General features: G+C 42.5%; 1 protein-coding gene across 1 annotated transcript; it reads right to left on the bottom strand.

The window, feature by feature from the left end:
* Positions 1–112: 112 nt before the first annotated feature.
* ptk2bb (protein tyrosine kinase 2 beta, b) lies at positions 113–15,678 on the bottom strand (the record flags this gene model as incomplete). Its single annotated transcript, XM_080527369.1, has 30 exons — positions 113–337; positions 929–1,009; positions 1,159–1,329; positions 1,884–1,918; positions 2,026–2,050; positions 2,243–2,278; positions 2,423–2,572; positions 2,916–3,038; positions 3,155–3,214; positions 3,356–3,464; positions 3,724–3,928; positions 4,307–4,396; positions 4,562–4,662; positions 5,767–5,882; positions 6,550–6,650; positions 6,916–6,997; positions 7,169–7,266; positions 7,386–7,430; positions 7,908–7,939; positions 8,201–8,240; positions 9,136–9,253; positions 9,353–9,454; positions 9,847–9,921; positions 12,780–12,920; positions 13,037–13,091; positions 13,217–13,279; positions 13,980–14,059; positions 14,183–14,270; positions 14,512–14,690; positions 15,478–15,678. The coding sequence occupies 30 exons, from the start codon at positions 15,676–15,678 to the stop codon at positions 113–115; spliced, it is 3,027 nt and encodes a 1,008-aa protein (XP_080383495.1).
* Positions 15,679–23,493: the final 7,815 nt, after the last annotated feature.

Genomic DNA, 23,493 nt, shown 5'->3' with positions numbered 1-23,493 from the left:
CATTTGATTTGATTTCCAAAGTCAGTCGCAACGTGCTTGTCTTTGGCCTCCAGTGTGATGACACTTACAGTACAGGACCCTCCAGAAGGGGGGGTCCCAGAGTACATTTATCTCACTCGGAGGCCAACAGTTTGGGTTTGGCCAGGTTGGCCCTGACCCTGGCCTGGTCCACAGCATCCAGCAGGTTCTTGCCATCCATGGCCAGGTTGTGTGCGGCTGACAGCATCTGTTTCTTACACTCCTCCTTCAGTGAGGTGATTGCATTCTGCTGGGCTAGACGCATCTTGCTAATCAGCTCCGCCATGTCATTGTTCAGCAGTTTCTGGGTGCCTTCGATCTGTGTGGAGCAGAGAAGGATCAATGTTAGTCTTGGTGCTAGTCTGTTCCTGTTCAAGATGATTAGATTAGATTCAACCTTTTTGTCATTGCAGTACAACAACATGTATGTTTTGCTCTAGGCACAGGGTCAGCCATAGTTAGCGCCCCTGGAGCAATTAGGGGTTAAGTGCCTTGCTCAAGGGCACAACGGCAGTGGTCGGCACCTTAGTGATGCCAATAACCCCCCAGTCACCAGCTCACATGCAGCTCCCTCCTGAGGCGGGGATCGAACCAGCGACCTTCCGATTGCTAGCCGGCCTCTCTAACATCTTGGGTGCCCATTTACTAAGCAGAATTAAATGCAACAGTACTTCAACACTGCTGCAACAACACTTTCAAAGTAGAGAGAGACTGGGGACAGGAAATAAAGAACATGCTTAGTATTCAAATGTATTGATTGTAAGTCGCTTTGGAATAAGGCGTCTGCTAAATGCCAAAAATGTAAATGTAAATGAGTGGAAAGCAATGGTCGCTTTGGAATAAGGCGTCTGCTAAATGCCAAAAATGTAAATGTAAATGAGTGGAAAGCAATGGAGAGATTTGACTGCACCTCTGTCCTGATGGAATCGTGTAGGGTGGGTAGTATGTCATCCACACTGCGAATCAGGGTCCGCAAGGTCAACCCCACAGACTGACGAGGGAGGAAAAGGGATCATTAGAATACAGCTCTGTATGACGTATGGAGAGGTCAGTGTCAAGAAGCCGTTTTAAAGTCGGATGCAACTATAGGCCTATGTGCGTTACTCCAACCCCACACAAACAGTCCCCTCGATATCGTACCTTGACAATGTTGATGTACTCTTCAGGTTGTAGCGTGTTGACGTCGTTCTTGAGCTGAACCACCACTTTGACCAGCTCCATGACTGACTGGTACACCTTATCATCAGAGCGGTCCAGTTCAGCAGTGGGGGCGGCCTGCAGGAGTGAGAGGGAGGGGGAACGGGCTGTGAACTGGACTCTGTGTCCTTGGATGGTTACCATCATTATGCCTTACAACTATTCCTGCATCTTTGGTCTCTACATCTTCTTAAAGGCGGGAATATGGGATTCAAACAATAACAAAGCTGAGGGGTGAAGTTGGAGAAATGTAACCACTCTTAAATACATAGACGGAGCTATGGATTCAATGACTGATCATCCATGGTTTATAGTTTAAAAAATTTTTTTTAACCATATTTAGTTGGGTGGGGTAAGACGGTTGAACTAAGCTCATGAGGTGTTTGTAAGTGACATTCTATGGCTATATATCAATTAATAAAAGTAAATCAATCAAGTAAAAAAAAGTATGTACAAATCCCAGATTGCCTTGCTTGTCTTTATGAATCTGATCATCTGTAATGGGGTAAAAAGAGTCCCCCTAGGTCGCTAAGTCAGATGGAAGAGAGAGCGGATGGAAGAGAGAGGGATGGAAGAGAGAGGGATGGAAGAGAGAGGGATGAAAGAGAGAGGGGATGGATGAGAGAGGGATGGAAGAGAGAGGGATGGGGAGGAAAAGGATTTGTTACCTGAGCAGTGAGGCGTGGTGGCTTCTCTGGCGGCACTGTGATGTTTATGGAGAGGAGAAGCGGTGGAGAAAGAGACGGATATGAGAACGACAGAATGATTCCTCTACTTAATTGTTCTTTTACTAAGAGGCCATTAACTCACCATGTCCAGTCTCTGGTCCAGGGGACTAAGGGCAAAGAAAACAAGAATGAGTATATGAACCTGACACAGACACCACTATCACAGCACTTATGTACAAAAAGTCAAGCCGTATTACCAGTAATGTCACATAGCAGGAAGAACACAAATTGTTAGTGTGTAAATAACAACTTTTATAGGAACACACGGAAATTGACAGTTTGGTCAAACAAACACCTACCACTGGTCTTGTCTCACCCTCCTGTCCCATGGGGTCCTGAAAAGGAACAGGCAGGTTCATTTGAAAGAACATGGACACGGACCCCCTCTTTTGGATGGCTCCGAGAGCCAAACTCAAATGAAGAAAAGAGCACTGAGGGTAAGGGAGTGGGTGAACTAGGGTTAATGCGGTGTTCCCCACCAGGAGTCTCTCTTCCTTTTCCAGCCACTTGTTGTCCTCCATCATCTGCTGTTTCTGCTTGCGGAGGGTGTCCTGCATGCGCTGTTTTTCCATCTGCCACAGGCGTTGGGCGTCCTCCTTACTCGAGGGCTCCACCATGAACTCCCCCTCCTGACGGGAGACACAAAGGGAGATATATAGGTTAGGACAGGCAGGCAGACGTACATACAAGTTTACACACACACACGCACATGTGTGCATACAAACACACACTCACAGTCCCTCTCTCATAGATACACACACTTTCAAACACACACAACACACACAAGAACACTGTGATTAACCTATTAGCTGATACTATCACACAAAGAGATACCATTTTCAACAATACATGCAGAGGTTTGTGGAACAGAGTAATCTATTTCTCTAAACAAGCCACTTCACTTAAGCTACAGAAGATGGATCAAACACTGAATTAGGCCCAGAGCTAAAAATAGAATAACTAGAGTCTTACGCCCATGCTCCGACGTCGCGGGGACATCCTGGGCACCATCAGGTTGCTTTTTGAGTCGATGGGCGACATGTATTCACATGGGCTGACCAGGTCTGGCGAGCTGGCACACAGAGCCTCATTCAGCTAGACATACAGGAAACACACATAGATTTGTAGTACTTAATTGAGTAAAATCTCTTACAAAGGGTCAATGGCTTGTAAATCAGTTATTCTAAAGAGGTACAAAGTGGGTATGCTACCTGAATGTGCAGGCCAATACTGAGTGTGTTTCCAAAACGCCCGGGTTTCATTCTAGAAGGCTGTGTAAACAATCACAGAAAACATTTAAGCAAGTTACGTGGGTACAAATGCAAGTGGGTGGGCGCACGCCCATGTGTGTGTGCGTGCCCCTTGTGTGTGTGCTCGCCCGTGTGTGTGTGCGCAGCAGAACAGCTTTGCACCTTGGGAGGAGGCTCATTGAAGTTGAACTTGGGTTCGAAGATCTTTGTGGAGCGTGCTCTGTCCCTAGCTCTTTCCACTTCCTGCTCCTTCTCCATATTGTGGACATCACTGCAACAGAGAGGATGTCATCATGTGACTCTTGAACCATGAACAAACAAAACATGCCTTGTGGCAGGATGTGGTGAGCCCCTGTGTTAAGCTTGGTTAAGCTCATCCATTCCTAGAGAAGCAACATAAGGGTTAAAAGGACAGACACTTATTTGTAGCATAATAATACTTTTTTATTTATTTATTTATTTACATTTGGACTTGCAAGACAACTTCAGGATTAAAGGCACGGGTCATTTGCAGGACATGCTACTAGTACCTGATCTTGACCACCAGGTCGGTGAAGGTGGGCCTCTCCCGGGGGTCGTAGGACCAGCAGCGGGTCATGAGGGAGTAGAGGGCGGGGGGGCACTCGTCCGGCTTGGGCAACCTGATGCCCTGCTCCAGCTGATTGATCACGTCCCTGTTCTCCAGCCAGAAGAAGGGCTGCTGCCCGCGGCTCATGATCTCCCATACACACACAGCTATACAGAGACACACACACACGCATACACGTCAGCCTTAATGAATTTGAGGGAGAAAATGCAGAAACTACATGTGATGAGGTGCACAGAACAGTGTTTTTCTTTTTTGAAAATTGCAGCAAGGTCCATCGTTGACAGGGGTGGATATTCTTGTCATTTGTCACCTCAAGGTAAATACAGGTAGGTCCAGCGGTTGGGTAAGAAAGATAGATAGCTCTGTCAAGCCTTTGGCACCCAGTTAAGTGCCAATAGGAGTATAAACATGCCAGGAAGGGAATTGGATCGCCAAGACATTTAAAAATAAATCATTTAGAAAGCGGACACTTGATTAATTCATTGTTTTTTTCTTTATAAGCATGTAAGGTTGGAAAAACTTACCGAACATCCAGACATCACTAGCTGAGGTAAAGCGTCTGAAATTTATGGATTCAGGAGCCATCCATTTGATAGGCAATCTGGTCACAGAGGCTGTGTGGATGATTTATCAAGAGACCAATATGTGTCAGTATACATTTGTACCATGTACAAACCTCTATTCTTTATTAGGGCAAAAATCTAAATGCATGCAAGTTGCCAACCAATCGCAGTGGGATTACAGTATAGTGCCCGAACACCAAAACCCTCTAAGCTTACCTTTATAATACTCTTCTTCCTCTATGTATCTGGAGAGGCCGAAGTCTCCCAGCTTCACACAGTCTGGTGTGGCAACGAGCACATTCCGCACCGCAATGTCTCTGTTGCGATACACAACCAGGAATGTTAATGGGCTAGGCAAGATTGATTCAATAATAGGTTATGACAAACAAACAAACGCCTTAAGAAACCTGGATTTTAGTCACTCTGGTTCTCTTTCAGTCGACTCGGTTGGTAGGTAGAGGTTTATAGAAATTATCTTGTTTATTACCAGCCAACCACACCACTGTTGCTGTTAACCAGCTAGGTAGCTTCATGTCTTGTGGTGAAGCTAGAGAGCCAGGCTAATATTACTAAAGTGGGGGAGCAGGCTAACGGTTGTGTAACGTAGGTTAGCTAGTACATTGCTACAATGCTACAATCAAGTGTTCATTCATGTGGAAAACACAAGGGGGCAACCTGGACTCTTTCTTTCACTTTGTGTAGTAAAAAAAGGGGGAGCAATGGTCAATGTACAACAGCAATGTACAATACGAGAGCTCACCTGTGCCTCTTCCTGTGGGGAAGAAGAAGCAACCCAACACCCCGGGGAAAGTTGGGAACATTCCAGTGGAACAGTTAAGCAAGGTAGATAGGTTCTATCGGAATACTGCAGACAGGCTTGCGAAAAACCAAGTGAAGAGTGAAAATATTGAAATGGCAGTGCATTGCAGTAGCCTTTATAAGGTGACTTGGGGTGTGTGTAAGTGGCGTAGCACAACTAAAGCACATGCCATATCATCGCATGGTCCCTGGTTCGAGTCCGGCCACCAACATATCCTGCATGTCATCCCTCCTCTCTCTCACCCATCCTTCCTGTCAATCTCTACTGTTTCTATCCCAATAAAGCATAAATGCCCCCAAAATCATATATTAAAAATAAATCAATAAATAAGGTGACTGGGGTGGGGTCGGTCATGCAAAGCACTCCAGGCCTGCTCCAGGCGTGATTGAATAGGGTTTCTGCATGCAAGGGTGCATATGCCATTGTGAGATGCCTCCCTCATTTCCTTCAGAAATCCGGGTTTACACACCGGACACACTACACAACTTGAAGATGTAAAGTACTACACAATACATACAGTATGGGCTTCAAATAAATACGTTTGTATTGTTTGTTCGCCAGTCAAGAGTAATGGCCAAAACGCAAAAAGTTGGCTTCCTACCTGTGAACCATGTTGACCCCCCCGAGGTAGACGAGGGCTTTGCAGATCTGCAGGCTGAATAGGCACAGAGTCACATTGGTCAGCTTCTGCTGGTTCTCTGTCAGGTAGTTCCCAAGCTGGAAAGAGAATGAAAGAAAAACATTTTAAAAGGTTAATATGGCCGGATGGCTGCTTATCTATGTATACTGGGGGAGTATGTGACAAGGGTGTATATAGCTATATTAAGTTGTTGTAGGAGCCATGAATATGATTATTGGGTATTTAGTTCGAAAAGCTAATGGGTTTATTATGAGCTTATTTGATTTGTTTGTTTATTTTTTTTATCACGTTTATTGTTTGATAACCCTTCCGGAAGTCACATGATTATGGGCGGGCCTACCTGAGGTTACTTTAAGCACCTGTTTACCTGTATGGCGGGAGTGGAGAGAGAGGGGAGACAGGGTCGTTGTGCTTTTTGTTGAACGCATTTCATTTACGATTTGTTTGATATTCTTAGTTTTTTGGTCGCTTATGGATTTATGTACGTCACCGAGCTTGATTGTTTTATATTCAATAAATGCCTTAAACGTACCTTTTTATCTCAGGCGAATTGTTTTTAGCGCGTCACACAACTTCACCCAAACCCTGCTCGCGTCTCTCAGCAACTTTGGATTTTTGGCTAAATCTAGTCGCTAGAGTTGTGTTTGAGTTAATCTTGTTCCCTGGTTAATTGCTGCCAGAACCAAAAGAGATCTGGTGGCCATTGTTATGCTTCTTCCTTTCTCCTGCTTGGCGGCTGCTTACCTCTCCGTACTGGTAGAGCTCCATGACGATCCACACAGGGTCGTCCTCTATAATCCCTATGAGCCTGACGATGTTGGGGTGGTCGAGGTTCTTCATGATCACTGACACACACACACACACACACACACACACACACACACACACACACACACACACACACAGAGAGAGCCAACAATGACACTGTCACAACAATGAAGAGCCTAAGAACCGCTTATACTTGAAAAGAGATTACAGGAAATGACAGGAACATAACAAGTTCCTATGAGGTTGAAAGATATAACTATTGTATCTATGAAGAGAAGTGTAGCCTGTGCCCAGCGTCTCAGGGATGGATACTGTTCCAATGATCATTTTACTGCACCATACCTGCTTCGCTCATGAACTTCTCCATAACGTCAGGGGAACAGTCTTTACAGGTCTTCACGGCCACACTGATTCTCTCCCCGCTCTAGTAGGAGCACAGATATCAAGGCACAAGCATGGCACATAGGTATCATCATAAACACACGCGCACACACACACACACGCACGCGCACACACACACACACACACACACACACACACACACACACACACACACAGAGCCTCTGACAGTGCTGACAGTACAGTATGTACTTGCCTGCTTTTTGTAAACTCCATCGAAGACCTCCCCGAAGAACCCCGATCCAAGAATTCGGCCAAGAGCAATGTCATTTCTGTCAATCCCGTACTTCACCACTGGAATCAAGTGTAACACGACAATGAAACTGTCACAGAAATTGCCTGGCTTACTGTATCTAAGTGCAGAGAAGGCTGTCAATGTCAGTCAGGCTGCAAAAGAGACGGCATCCACTTACCAGATTTCGGCCTTTCGTCTAGAATCTCTGCGTAAATATCAGATCCTGAAAGATATGATGAGATATGTGTAACATATTTGTATGTTGTCAACACTGACTTAACATAACTTCTCATAATTACTGACAGTACCAGAGTTGGGGCGAAATCTTTTTCATAAATTCCGGTAGTAAACTAATTTCCAATTATATAATTGAAAAAATGTTCAATGATATTTCAATAAATGTAAAGAATCTGAGTATATATATATATATATATATATATATATATATATATATATATATATATATATATATATATATATATATATATATATATCTGGGTATACTGTATGTTCCAGTAGTCAGCAACTCAACTGTGTGGGCTCTTTACATTCTACTGTAAATTGACCATAAAAAAAGCTTTGGAATTGATTTGGAGTTTCAAAACACTTTCTGAATTGATGGAAATGAAAAGCAACCCCGAACCCTGGATGGTACAGTACTTAGCCAAACAGAGGTTGAAGCCAACAGATGATAACTCACCTATACTATATCTGAAGGAATCAGTCTCCCTTCTGCTCCAGGAAGACAGGAGTGGTATGAGAGAACAGGTACGTAGGTCATTAATCTTGTTTTGAATTATAGCCGCTCATACCACTGGGAGTCCATTACAATAAAACAACCTGTCTCATCCATAAATCTAGCTGGCAGCCTGATTTTTCATTTCAGCTTTCATTCTACTGGATGTCCTAAACACAGACTAAATATCACAATTGAGTACACGACAAGTACATGACAAGTAAAACAATTACACAAATACTCCAATATCCACTCACCCAGTGGGTATCTGTGGTAGAGAACTTCGTAAATTGGCATCTATTGGTCACAAAATGAACACACTGTTAGTTGTACAGCCTGGTGATAGTTCGGCTGGGTGTTAGTTAATATTGTTTGTATTGTATTGTATAGATTATATTTGTTGTATTCTTCTTTTAGACAATTGTCTTTGTGAAAGGGCTATAAAAAATGTTTTTATTGAAGATCAAGATGATTTGATTGAATAGTCACAATAGTCTGTGATCTCAATAGTGTCTCAATTGTCTTGTGGCTTCCTCTCTTAAGCTCTATTCGGATGAGATTAGTATTATTTGGGGACCTCTGGTAATTTGTAATAATTACGGAGGTCGTCTGTGTTCTTAATCCCGTGCGAATTGGCCATGTCTGTAAAAATGTCCATAAAAAGTTCCCCGAAAATTCCCTACCATAATTCGCTCAACTCAAACGTCCTGTGATAATGCTAATGCCGTGCGAATCAACATATCAGTGATTTGGGGTGAGTTTGTTTTCTCCCGCCTCTTAGTTCTGCCACGTGTTCGAGAACTAACGCATGTTGCGTGTTGTTCATGAAGCGGATGTTACACAGAGCCATGACATCATATCCGGCAGAATTTCCGTAAATTCTAGTAAATCACAGACTTCGCTTATCCCGTGCGAATGTGCCACTCGAAACACAGACATCGGGAGGTCATTTCTAAATGACATGAGGTCCCCAGATAATACTAATCCCATCCAAATAGGGTTTAAGCCTCCTCTATCTTATCTACCTTTCACTGATGTGAAAAACAATACCAAGTAGGCATCCACCATAATACCAGTAGGCTGGATATGGCCCTCATTCATCCTATCTTTTCAATAATTCCAGATGAAGGGGGAAATAGGAGGAGAGAATACCAATTCAGACCATTGTGATACAACCCGCAGCCCCTTTCACCTTTATTTGGCCTTGATATAAACGTTTCTTCCGTGCCATTCTTCAAGCGACAGTAGCCATCGATCAGGTCCACCATATTCTCTGCCATCGCAAAAGTGGCCACATTGATGGACAGAGGCTAAAGAAAAGATACATACAGTAACACATTTTACATGATACATGACATATTTTAACACAGCATTATAACATGGACGCGTGATGGGCTTTCAACACTTACTTGTCTGGCTCCCTCTATGTCCAGATTTAGAAGGGCCTTTCCATCACTCTGAGATAAGCACTTGATACTCTTGATCTGTTTGAAGTCAGCTAGGCAGACAGGCTGGGAGTGTGAAAGAAGAAATGTTGGAACACTTTACTTGAGGGGTGTCATAACAAAATCATGACATTGTTATGAATTAATGACACAATGTCAATAATGTGTGTCTCGTCGATACGTAATGTCTAATGTATAATCTAACGATCACATGTTGTTGACTATTACTGTGGTAACAGATAATGTAATGGTCGAAATTCAATAATGACATAATGTCAATAACGTGTGTCTCGTCGATACATAATGTCAACACAATAATCTAACGATCACATGTTGTTGACTATTTTGACAACTAACACTGTGGCGACAGATATACTGTATTGGTCAAAATTCAAGCTTCTATTTCTATCATGATGCCAGTGCTGTAATGTAAGGTACATGATCTACTCCATACTCACTGCTGAGTCCTTCTGGGTGCGCTGGCGGATGCCTCTAGCCCCTAAAACCAGCTCCACTGACAGACTCCATCCTTGCTGTGGACCAACATTGATGTTGGTAAATAACATGCATCATAGATTATTTTCATTAGCACCGACAAACCGTTTGTTACTGTTCTGTTGTCCCTAACGGTAATGGAAATATCAGCAATGAATATAGACAGACAACAACAATTATTTTCATGATAAAAAGCGATTACATGTGAATAGAAGTCCAGGCAGTGCGCACCCATCCTTCTTCTTCTTCGGCGTATGGGTAGTTGTTTTTCCTCTCCACTCCACCAGGCTCGGGGCCGAGGGGCTACCCTTTTACCACCCCGAGACCTGGTTGAGGGGCTCACCCGGGCTATATTTCTGGACACCCCTCCAGAAGCCACGTCATCGTCTCGTCATCTAATACCGACAGACCATGCATCCCGTTGGGTGGGTGGTAGACCGGGCAATCCAGGATAACATGGTCTGCGATTTGGTCCTCTGCGCCACACTCGCACGACGCATTTGGGGCCAAGCCCCATCTGTGCATTGATGAGCGGAAACGCCCGACGCCGGTCCGGAGACGATTGAGCCTCACCCAGGATAGCCTTGGCAAGTCCATCCCGAGGGGCTCAGGGCCGGCGACTGGGATGTGGTCGCGGAGTTTGGTGGTGTTAGCCTCCCACTCCACTCCGCGCGCCACATATAATCCGCCCATCCTGCCGCACTGATGTTGAGATCTCTGCATTGCTGCCTGAGATCCTGTGCGGCAGGCACAAATGGGTGTCTCGACTTGAGACGCCGGGAGGGCTCCGCTGTTATAGTGAGCCTATCATGGAGCAGATGGTTATTAAGCTCCACGGCCCGGCAGGCAAGACGTGCTGTGGCTCCCATGCGGCGGAGGCCTGCGGGCTGGATGCCTGCTAGGATGGGAAGGTTGTCCACGGGGGGTAGGACGCAGGCATCCTATCACAATGCGCAAGGCTTTGTTTATAGGCGAGTCGATGAGGCGGGTGTGGGCACTGCGACACCATACTGGGGCGCAGTATTCACTAGTTGAATAAACGAGGGCTAGGGCTGCCGTGCGCAAGGTCCTTGCGCCGGCGCCCCAGCCCGAGCCAACCAGTCGGCTCATCAACCCCACACGAGCTGTTAACTTCTTGCGCAGTGACTCGAGGTGTCGGCGAAACGTGAGCGTCCTGTCCAATGTCACGCCGAGATAGATTGGCTCAGCGGAACATGGCAGGGGAGTTCCATCTAGGTGTACTCTAAGCTCATGTTTAGCCTCCCTGTTGTTTAAGTGGAAGGCAGCCGACACCGTCTTTGCCTCGCTAAGCTTCAATCTCCATTTCCGGAAGTATGCCACTAGTGTCTGCATGTCCTGGCTCAGAATCCCCTCCACAGACTGCCAATTTCCAGCAGAGTACACCACTGCGAGGTCGTCTGCGTAGGCGTACTTCCGCGAGAGTGTGTTGGGCAGGTCATAGGTGTAGATATTATAGAGGAGGGGGGCCAGGACCGATCCCTGTGGGACGCCGTTCTTAAGGCGTCGAAGCCTGCTTAGCTGTCCGCGACCGGTGGTGAGGGTAAAGCTGCGGTTACGGATGAGCTCCATGATCATTCTGACCATGTGCCTGTCCGGCAGCAGGCGGAGCAGCTTGCAGGAGAGGCCGCGATGCCATACGGTATCGTAGGCAGCCGTCAGGTCTATAAAGACGGCCCCGGCCTTCTTTTTTGCCGAAAAGCAATCCTCGATGTCTTGAGTCATAAGGGTGACTTGATCTACGGTCGACCTCCCGCGTCGGAACCCGGCCTGCTCACGTGGGAGCAGAGGGTCGACAATTGGTTCGATGCGGGCGTAGATGAGACGCTCGAGGATCTTGAAGGGGATGCATAACAGAGAGATGGGACGGTAACTCTTAGGGTCCCCTTCAGGCTTATTCGGTTTAGGGATCGCAACAACTAGGGCTCTTCGCAGAGCTTTCCCTGGCTTTAGATGCTGGAGGGCAGCAGCGAACTCCTCCGGGGTGAATTCACCGGAGATGTAGTCACTGCTAGGTGTTGGGGCCCTCCAGAGGTCTGACACTTCTTTTGCCACAAGTCGAGACGACTCGCGGTCTTTGCCCTCGTATGACCCAATGGCTTATTCCATTTGTTTTACTCATGCCATAGTTTTGCTCTGTCTAACTTGTTTTTTCCACCTGTGTGTGTATGTAAGTTACAGTAGCCTATGTGTGTCTGATTCATGATAAGGAAGCACAGGAAGATGTACAACTTCGGCCCGATTACAGACATTAGGAACACTTTTGTACCTAACTCAGGAGACAACATCAACATTTGTTTTTAATGTGATTTGTATGGTGGAATAAGAGCCAGCTGATTTGTCTGTGGACTTTACTGACACAGTTAGGTGAATACCATAGCCGTTGAATGAAGAAGCGATTGTGTGTCCACTTTTACTTGTTTTAACTTTAGCAAATGACTGGTTTATAGACCTTCTTGCATATACTGTATGTATACTTATATTTCATTACATTTATTACTGTGTTCTTTTTTAATTGTTATCAAGCATTGGCACTTTACATTTGACTGTAGTTTTGTTTTAGTTTTTTACAGGAAGCTATGTATAGTTACACCAATTATGTCATCAATGCTTTAAAATACTAAATGTGGTATTCTAATGATTCAGTTGTGTTTAGTCCTGACTAAGCACAACTGTTACACCAACGTCAACAAAAGGATGTTTCCAGACCTCACTCTGGGTACTTTGGTTAGTAATGAGGGCCGGGTCTTCGAGTGTTAAAATGCAGACCAATAACATTTATTGCCAAGATTTAGAATACATAAGTACCACTTATTTATAGTTTGGTTAGCACTTGTTCCACATTATGTTAATACAAGCAGGCAATAATAACACTCACCACTAGCTCACAGGGGTAGACCTCCTCATCAAAGTTGATAAATTCCATGAGGGCCTCGAAGAACTTGACCATGCACTCCTCCTCCTTGAGTGTGGCGTACTGCTGAAACGTCTGCTGGATCAGCTTCCGGAGGTGTCTCGCCTGTTACGCCACAACATAGGTCAATTCTGCTTCAGTCATTCTATGCACCAAGTAAACTACTATTTCAAAACAGAACGAATTGTTGAAATACATGATACACAGAGGCCAGAGTTTACCTTCATGCTGTCAATCAGCGACTGGGGAAAGAATAGGTCCAGTCCCACCTCCTTTCTTCATTGGTCAAATAAAAAATATATTTATGGCCACCAATTTGAATCAAATGTAAAAAAAATAATTATAATAATAATAAGTAAAATGATACTAAACAGAACACAGTCATAGGGGTAACTACTTACTCGAGCAATTCAAAGTTGGACTTCTTTTCCAGACCTTTAGCATTCATGTCTTTATAAAACCTCCTGAGTTGGATGCAAGGATACATACAGTATATAGTAGTTAAGAGACATAACATGGTCAAAACAAACTGCTAAAAAGCATAACATCGTACTTAGAAATGACCAAGTACAGTTTACAATACTCCCTCTAATTAAAGAACACCCCATTTCCCCATATCTCACTGAGCTCCAGGGTTGGGCGAATAACTTTTAAATCCCATCAAATCAGGAAGTGTCTTGCAACTCCCCTCATTATTTCAATTTACAGAAGATTGAAAAGAGCACACACAGGTGAGTTGCTGACAATTAGAAAATGCAGTATACCCAGAGAAATTATTTGTGACAGCAGCTGGTGAAACCAGGAACAAGTCGGATCAAAATGTTCAGACTTTTATTCCGATTTTTTTTTATTATGTCAATGTCACGTTGTTGAAAATCAATGACACACAATGGATTCGGTGAGTAATCCCCACTACTACCTAGTTAACTATAACACTACTTTACACTGTTAGCAGGCTCACAAAACAAGCTGTGTTAGTTGACTAGCGAGTGTGTCATTGATTTTCAACAACGCTGAAATGTATTTACATTTTTCAGAATAAAAGTCAGAACATTAAATCGGCTGCCGACTTGCTTCCAGTTTCACCAGCTGCTGTCACATTTGTGCTGTTTACTCAGTGACTGTGGAGTACACAGGAATGCTCAAAGGAATGCACCGCCTCACCTGATCTCCAGACAGCCCAGCTGTAGGGCCATCCCATCACTGACTTTACTAGCATGGTGTTGCATGTAGTCACTGCGTACCTGTCAGTTGCCACAGATGACAGATAAGCTTTATTTATTAATAAAGCCAACTTTTTCTTTGTGATAAAAGTTACTTATTAGTTCACTTTTAGCTGCATCTGCATTGTATCTGTATTGCCTTACCTGTTGGTAGAAATACAGCAATGTGGTCCTATCTTCTTTAAACTTCTCCAAGAAATTATCTGGGATATAACGGACCCGCAGGTCATACCTATGAAAAGGACACGGATATACAAGCACACAGAAATGCCATGAACTATATTTGTACTTGCTTAATAATCTAAAACAAAACATGTTGATTCTCAACAATCAAATGAGGTTGCGTGTAGAATCTCTGCACTCAAGAGAAATACTGAGTATGTTGACTTTGAAGGGAAATAACACAAAGGGTATACAACCCTCAGGAAAGATATAATCATGGACTTGATCAAACTGATCCATCCATCCCTTACCTCCACTCTGCCTCCACGTGGTGGCTCTCATACCGCTGCTCTACCTCCCCTACTGTCAGGTCTGGGTGCAGCCAGTGAAGCTCATCTGACTTCAAGTGCTTCAGCAGCAGTCCATAGCAGTCCTTGTTTTGGATATTGGGTCCTAGTCTCCCACTGATCAGGATAGACTGGATGATAGCCTGATGGAGGGCAATTAAGATTAGTATTAAGATCACTTTGTAGTCCATTATCTCTAGGTAACGTGATAATAGAATGTATTATAGCTTACAGTTTCATTTGAAACAGTTTTGGACACAACTGCAGCATAAGGACTGTGAGGAAGGAACACTTGTGGTATTTGGAATGAGTCATGTAATCTTAACCCTAACCCTTACCCATGACAACCTTCTGTTTAACATTCTAGTAAACTTCATTGATACATTTATAACAGTTCTAACTACGTTTTGTTGTCATATTAAAATGAAATTACAAAGAAAGAACTATTACAAACATTGTAATATACAGTGCCCTCCAAAAGTATTAAAATAACAACAATAAGGTGCCACCAAGTTGAGGGATGGGGCTGGATGTAACTACTCTCAAATTCATAGACAGAGCGTTGGATGCAAGGACTGACCATCCATGAGATCAGAATTATAGTTTTACCCATGTTCTTAACCTATACAACGTTTGTTTACAGTGACATAGTTTAAAACAAACTTACATGTTGGGCTCTGATGGGGTAAGACAGCTGAACTGAGGCATTAATCTGTTATATTCTACAAGAATGAATGGCTATATATCGTTAATTTAAATGTCAGAAGTTGGATGTACTAATCTCAGATTGCCCCGTTAACTCTCTGAGCACTTACCTCTCACTTTACCACAAATCCTTTATCGATGTCAATAGGAGCCTAGCACGAAGTCAAGTATGCGCTGAGTCAGATTACCCCTCACCACACCCCACATATTCTCAATGTTGCTCACCCTGATTTGCCAAGAACTGTCACACTTGACCAGCTTGAAGTTCTTGCCTAGGTTGTTGTTGGTGGTGAAGCAAACTTTGAGGATCTTGATAGGCCCATCTCCGGTGAAGCTTGTTTCGGGGCTCAGCTCTGGGCCATTGTGGCCTGGGCTGGATAGCTTCCAGGACAGGGTTTTGGTATCACCCGACATCACCTCATACATTCTCAAGGTAGGAAGGACACCATCATATTGACATCATCCCTAGAGAGAATGAAAGTGAGATGGATTAGAGATGGTTACCTTATTTTGCTTTCCCTTCAGAGCATAACAGGCTCAATGAAACCAAACCTGCATGGTATTGTTTACCAATACAAATCACAAATAAATAACCCTTAAATATAGCCTTTTCTCCTAAAGTCAAACAATACTCGTAAAATAGTTTGGGGTAATGTCAAAATGTAGACATCCCTCATAGATGGGAAGTTGCTTTTCAGAATACCAAGTCCACAATAGTGCATGGGATACAGCTTGTAAACAAATACTGTGCAACCACGGCTATCCAGTGTGGTATTCCAATAATGTGCTTTTAATGGGAATTCAACTCCATTTATAACCTCTCTTCTTCTGGTTTCAAATTGTTCTTGGCTGTCTTGTGATTTGATTTGTTTTGTAGTTATGCTTCTGTCCTTTGTGATGTACTGTATGTTTTGTCTACTAACCTTACAAAACCCTGTGTTTTGTATTATTTTTACATACAGCCACCCTTCTTAATTGACCTGTCTGGTTAAATGAAATAAATAAATAAAAGAATGTGTGATCAAATGCATTGGGTTATCATGTCAAGACTCAAATTACAGTATGTATAATTCACAGATCTACAGATAACATTCCTGTCTTTAAATTCATGTGAAGGCCTGTATGTCACAAGGTACGTCAGTCAGTGCAGACTTGTACACACATCCTCAAAACTTGCTAACCTTTCTTGATTTCTTAAACACAGCCTCTTTCTTACTGTGATACAAAACAATGTCGGGCTGTAAAGCCATGTGGGAAATATCAAACCTGCAGTGACAGTAACAACAACACCAAAATCTGTGATGGAAAAATAAAATAATAATGCGTGAGAAATAAAAATAAGCAGCAGCTCCTATCCATCAGACCTGAAACAAAACAATAGGTAAAAACTAAAGGGGAATTGTTATTATTGTACATACTGTTTTCTTACACCATTGTCAGTTACGCAAGCAGCACCCGTCACCTCTATCCATTTTGTCTGTGCTGAATTCAAAGTCAGTTGAAGCTGTGGTTGACTATGCCTATGCTATGATTGTTCTTCCCTTTATCAGACAATGACACCTCAAAGAAAAGTCCTGAAGATTGGAGACTCTGTCCCATCCAGCTGGCATCAACACTTCCGATGATTCATTTCAGGCAGGCATAAAGGTCGTAAAGCAGAGTATACACAGCTATGCACCTGGAAATAGCAGTGGTATCACTACTCTGCCATAATCATGATATGGTAGCAAAAGACACAAAAGAAACCACACACATCTGAAAAGGCCTTCTCATAATAACTGATCTCATCCCCTATTTTAAAACAATAAACCTGACCTGCTGTGTAAAAATAAGGAAGAGACCGATAACAAAGAAGTACTTTTACTCAGTATTGATATGTTACCTAATACTGACCGTGTCAGTCTCTCAAAAAGTATAGCCCGGGTTATGACTCAAAGAACACAGTGAAAACCGCTACAGTACATACCTGGATAATACCTAGCTGTAACCATACCTGTCTTGAATAATAGTTACTGTAAAGACTTAAAAAAGGAAAATGGAAATGACAGTTACGCACCTTACAATCTCTTCCATTAGATAGAGTATATGGCCGATATGTTATCTCTCCATAAATGAGGCCCTTAGTCTGTGCTGTGTCAAGTACAGAGCTGCATTTTTGGAGTGTGTTCTCAGGGCTTCCGCTGTTGTTGGAGAGGGTACTGTTTTGTTAGCCTGAGGCGGTGAATTCCTCAACAGGGCCCTGTGTGTGTGTGTGTGTGTGTGTGTGTGTGTGTGTGTGTGTGTGTGTGTGTGTGTGTGTGTGTGTGTGTGTGTGTGTGTGTGTGTGTGTGTGTGTGTGTGTGTGTGTGTGTGTGTGTGTGTGTGTGTGGAGATATGCCTAGGATAACTCCCCACAGCATGGCTAGCACCTAGCACCACCACCTGGGTGTGGGATACATGGAGGGCTGGGCTACAGGGGAATTATATGGGAGTGCTGCTACACTGTGGGATATGTTTATGTAATGTATGATGACAGACATATACTGTACATTCCTAGTGTTCATGTGAGAATGGAAAAACATCATTATAAATGTGTGAAACTTGTAGGCTAGTACTATGGGTCTTTTATAGAACTGATAGTGGTTTAGAGTGCATAGACTATTACATAATAGACTGTATTGGTGGGTAAATCTTGCTAAATGAGATATTTCAGAATATTCTGATCAAGCACACTTGTGGTTCTGTGCAGGACTGCTTACAGTAAACTCTATCATAGGTTATGTTACCAAATGCTTGTGCTAGTAGTTTTACATTTGAAGACATGTCCTGGTTATAAATGATTGCTCAGGGCGAAAGCTAAAATTGCCATGTAGTGTATATAGTTGTCAATGAGAGGTGAGCCGTTAAAAACAAAAAATCTGCATGCCAACCAGTTGAAAATATGTTTTTGTCACTTTTTACTTTTATTAGGCTCCAGATTAAGCTTATAGGGATCATTATTGCCTGTTTTCATGCACAAGAACATGCATCAAATGAGATTTGGGGTGGTATTAGGTTGTATGCATATTATAGTTGAGTATTCACAATAATTATCAATGGACTATCAACTGTTAACTGACCACTCCACACACACACACACACACACACACAGGAAAACAGTTACCGGGGCACGCAGGCTTTCACCATTTTACCCGAGATTGGGCAACATCCCAGCAACCCTGGTTCTGCCACAGATAACAAGTGTGTGAGACCTGACCTCTGAAGGATTTTAATCTCTAACAGGCAAACACAAACCCTGAGACATGGGGCGCTCTCCAACACAGAAAATTGTTTTCTGGTCCCTGACAAAAGAGGATCAAGAGGGCGAATCAGTCGGTGAGTAAAGATCTGGGGCTTCAAGAAAAGAATCTCCAGAAACCAAGCATTCTTGTAAGAAAAAACAGGTAGTGTGCTAGAGTTTATTTTCTCCTATAGTATTTTTTTTCTCTTTGAGCACCTGGAGAAACTGGAAGTGTGCAAACATTCTCTTTTTAATTGAATATCTATTATCTACCTACTAACCTAATGAATTCAGAATAAGTGTCACTATTGGATCTATTGGATTGCATCACTGTACACTATATGGACAAAGGTATTGGGACACCCGAACATGCACAAACACCCATATGTGCTTGCTGAACTTCTCATTCCAAAACCATGGGCATTAATATGGAGTTAGTCCCACTTTTGCTGCTATAACAGCTTCCACTCTTCTGGGAAGACTTTCTACTAGATTTTAGAATTATGGTTGCAGGGATTTGCTCCCATTCAGCCACAAGAGCATTAATGAGGTCGGGCACTGATGTTGGGCGAGAAGGACTGGTTCGCAGTCTGTGTTCCAATTCATCCCAAAGGTGTTCGATGGGGTTGAGCTCAGAGCTGTATGGGGGCATTGTCATGCTGAAACTGGAAAGGGCCTAGCCCAAACCATGAAAACAGCCCCAGATGATAATTGTGTCCACATACTTTTGTCCATATAGTGTATATCCCTTCCGAAAGCACAAGGGGGGCTCATTAAGATTGTAGACTTTGATAACACTCTTATATCTATCTGACTGTGTGACCGCTCCAGTTTCTGGAGTCTACTAACTATCTCACACTTCCCTGGGACATACTCCTGCCGCTTCTGACACATCGTCATGCCAGTGCTTGAGTTGTTATGGCAACACTGTTCCCATGGGAGATCTTATCAGGCTCTGAGATATGGTGGGTAGGTGAAGTTACTCTTTCAACACACAGCCATAACTCTGTGTGTGTGTGGTGTGTGTGTGTGGGGGGCGGTTAACAAGCAAGGCGACACTCAGGTTACCTGTAGATACTTTCTCAAAGGATTTCCCCAGACTTTCCATACAAGGAAGCTGGTGCAATAAGAAGCGATCCTACAGCATATTCAGCATTTCAGTCTCTTTTTCTGGTGGGATGTTGTAGCTATTTTGGGGGGCAGTGTCCTTGTTTGCCCTATGGGCCAGGCACATTCAATACTGGGGCTGAGTAGCCTACCTTTATAAAGCTATACATTGTAAAACATGTGACCAATTTCTAATAGGCCTACATTATACAGTTAGTACGACAATTTCTAACTATATTGAATATCATATTAAGAAGTCGTTCAAGAGAGCACTGTCGAGCACTGTTGAGAGAGATATCTCTTTGTATCACCTATCCTGCATATCTCAAACTGTAGAAGTAAGATATATAAAGCTATATGTGTATATAGCTACCCACCCACTAGCCTATATAGTAAGGCTATACAGATGGTCACAAGTCAAGCTTCATGGAGATCTCTAAGGAGTCCTCCAAGGCTAAATTTTAGCCCCTGTCTTGTTTAATATTTTTATAAATAACATTGGGAAGGACATGCAGCTAAAGTGCATCTTTATGCAGACGATACAATAGTCTACTAAGTTGCCTCTTCCCTGAGCCAGGCTGTTGATGAGCTCCAGACTACCTTTAAAGAGCAGCAGGCCTCATTAAATGGTCTAAAGTTAGTTATCAATGCTAAGAAAACCAAATTTATGGTTTATATTCCTGAGCTCGCACCTAGATCTTAGATGATGTTAGCATTCACACCATAGGATGGGACTCAATTGAAAGAGTGTCATCCTAAAAGTACTTGGGTATGTGGGTGGATAACAGGCTCTCTTTTAGAGTGCATATTAAGAACCTAGTAAAGCAACTGAAGATTAGGCTGGGTTTTTATTATTTAAATAAGGCGTTCTTAAGTGTTCTAGACTATGGGGACATTATTTACATCCATGCTGTCTCCACCATCACTTATACACCTTTATTTACAAAGTCATACTGGGCAAACTCCCTTCATATTTATATAATCTCATATCATTTCACCAACAGCTGTTGTGATTTTCGCTCCACTAGATGGTTGCTCTACTGGGTACCCAGGATTTGCTTGGAACTTGGCAGAACAGCTTTCTCTTATTTTGCACCCTGATCATGGAATAACCTCCAGAACACACTACAGTTTAATAATCTCATGTCCCTGGGAGAGTTCAAAGCTCTGATTAAGAAATGTGTAACAGAAGAGTGCAATTGCTATTCCTAAAATGGATTTTGTCATATTGATCTGCTGTCCCTTGTCTGTTTTTATTAGATTAGATTCGATTCGAGTCAACGTTATTGTCATTGCAGAGTACAAGTAACACACAACGAAATGCAGTTTAGCATCTAACCAGAAGTACAAATAGTGATATTAAAACATGATATTATTGTGCTTTATTCTTCAATTTTGTAACCTTGTACTTGTACTGGTGTGCTATCTTGACCAGATCTCCCTCAAAAAAGAGATTGTAATCTCAAGGGACCTCCTGGTTAAATAAAGGTTAAAGAAAAAGAAAAAAGAAATTAAATTAAATATTAACTAATTAAAAAACGATTGTAGCATTGAAATCTGAGATCACAAAATTGCTATTCAACGTCGTGCCTGGTTTTGGTCAAAAATAATTATCTGGAGATTCTAAAGGTTTAGTGGCTAACATGTCTAGGTCTTGCCTGCTATAGATAATGATGGATGGGTAGAAATTCCTTGACAGGTTCATACTACCGCCTCAGCTACTGACAGGAAGGAAAGAGACAAACTAGGCCAATGGTGCTGAACTACGTATGTTTAACAGACACTGAATGTAAGCCCCAAAGATCCATTCTGTGTACACACTATTGCTGCTACAAACATAGATGCATTGGCCTAATTAGTAGCACTCTGTATTAAGGTAAGCTATATACTTTGTAATCATCACTTTGCAACTGTGGGTACCAAAAGGTGTCTTGCTCTAATGCTGTGTGCAAAATAGACCCTCCACAAACATTTCATTTACTGTTATTGCAACTGATTAATAGCCTACTCTATATCTAATGATTTGTCTAAAATGCTTTACAAACCCTATCCTAATGTAAAGTGTGACATATTATTGTATTATTATCCAGACTTATCTAACCAGCGTACTTCTACTGTAAGTATCTGATTTTAATTAATAGGATATGCTGTACACACATGATATAGTCAGGACCTGTCATAGCATGTCTTTCCTGAATTCATCTGTCATTCAGAAGCAGTCTCTACTTATAAGGCTTGTATGGTCTTAGCAAGCATGAGTACTGTATAATATGTGCTTAAAATTAAAGCTATTAAATCCCCATGACATTAGAAAGACAATGTTTACAGTGAAGTAAACCAAACATTTTAGTTTTTATTATAATAAGGTCAAACAATTTCAGTGACCTCATTACAGGTCATACAATCAGCATTTTCAGGTCAAGTAGACAGAACTTGTGTGTTCATGTGTTCCCATGCAACTAACCCCCATAGTTCCCTTTTCTAAAAGGAAGGAATTGCAAATGTTAGGCCTGTTTTGGAGAGGCGTTGCTATTCCAACGTCATGACCCCAGGCACAGGAATGTGTGCTAACAATTTCACCTGCACAGACTTGCTTTGATCATGGAGACTAGAAATCTGGCAGCAAACTTAGGTAGCTATTCCACACATTCTGCTTATATTGTTACCAATATTGTACCAATGTATATAATTATTCCATATCATAAGCCATGCATAGGCTAGTCATAAATTATAATTACAACATAAATGATGACTAATTCTAACTCAACTTCACAACTTCACTACAGCTTCAATTTTCGATTCTTAGACACAATAACACGGTTGTACAATTTTAAATTACACTAGCCTATAAGATATTCGCCTCCATTTATGTGAGATATACCTCGTTAGCTATGAACACCTTGACGCATGACGCAGGTCTCGCTCACCTGGTGTTGTAAACCAGCTTGTAAAAACACTTCGCATAGGAATAATACTTGTGTCTTACCTGATTTGAGGACATTTCCTCCCGTATGTGCGCGGAAATGTTTGATTGTATTCCTTATAGAGCGGTTTGATTAGTAGGCCTGCTCCGTTATATTACTCAGGTACGACCACGGAGAAGGCAAAGCAGGTATAATGTATTTGCTAAGCCACTCCCTTACTCCTGCAAAGCAACTACTACTTCCTTGTTTTGTTTTGTTTTAGCTCTTGAGCAAATGTCAGTTGTGACAATTGTGATAGTCAGTAAGTAGGCTATGGTTTTAAACCAGGTTTGTAAAAAAACATGTTTTTAAAAATAACTTAAGTTATCATATGTAACATGTTCTGTATTACTGTGTTATTATTAGCCTTGTAAGTAAGTACAGAATAACCAGTATTGCAATTACTCAATGTTACTAGGGTTACTGCGGTGTAGTATATAACCGTATGATATACGTTTCAGATGTCTCTCATATCTTCATACATTCAGACATGATATACTGTGTACATTGGAATTGGTACTATGAAGAGGGTAATACATGTGATGTTGAATAAGATATCAAGTATTGTATATTTTGATTTAATAATGTGCATGTCATTTGTACATAAGCCAATTTTGCTAACAGCCCCAATGGGGCAATATATGCCACTGCATTAAAGTAATTGGGTTGAATGTTTTAGGAATCATTAACATTTCTGAGCTGAGGAGTCCATCCACGGGTCATTCAGTAATGAGTCCAGAACACTAGAGGGCACAATAGCCCTGAATATCTCCCCTGGTTTCATGGTCCTTAAAGTCCATGGTCCACCCCCAAAAAGTTTTTCCCTGGTTAGGCCCTGATCTTGGTTGTAGCTGATTAGCCCAGACAGACAGTTTTTCGTTTCCTATGTTGCTTCCTTAGATACTGAGTAGT

The sequence above is a fragment of the Nansenia antarctica genome (assembly GCF_963989245.1).
Source record: "Nansenia antarctica genome assembly, chromosome: 3".
In the NCBI taxonomy this organism is placed as follows: domain Eukaryota; kingdom Metazoa; phylum Chordata; class Actinopteri; order Argentiniformes; family Microstomatidae; genus Nansenia; species Nansenia antarctica.
The sequence above is the reverse complement of the archived record's forward strand: the minus strand, read 5'-3'. Positions and strand labels throughout refer to the sequence as shown.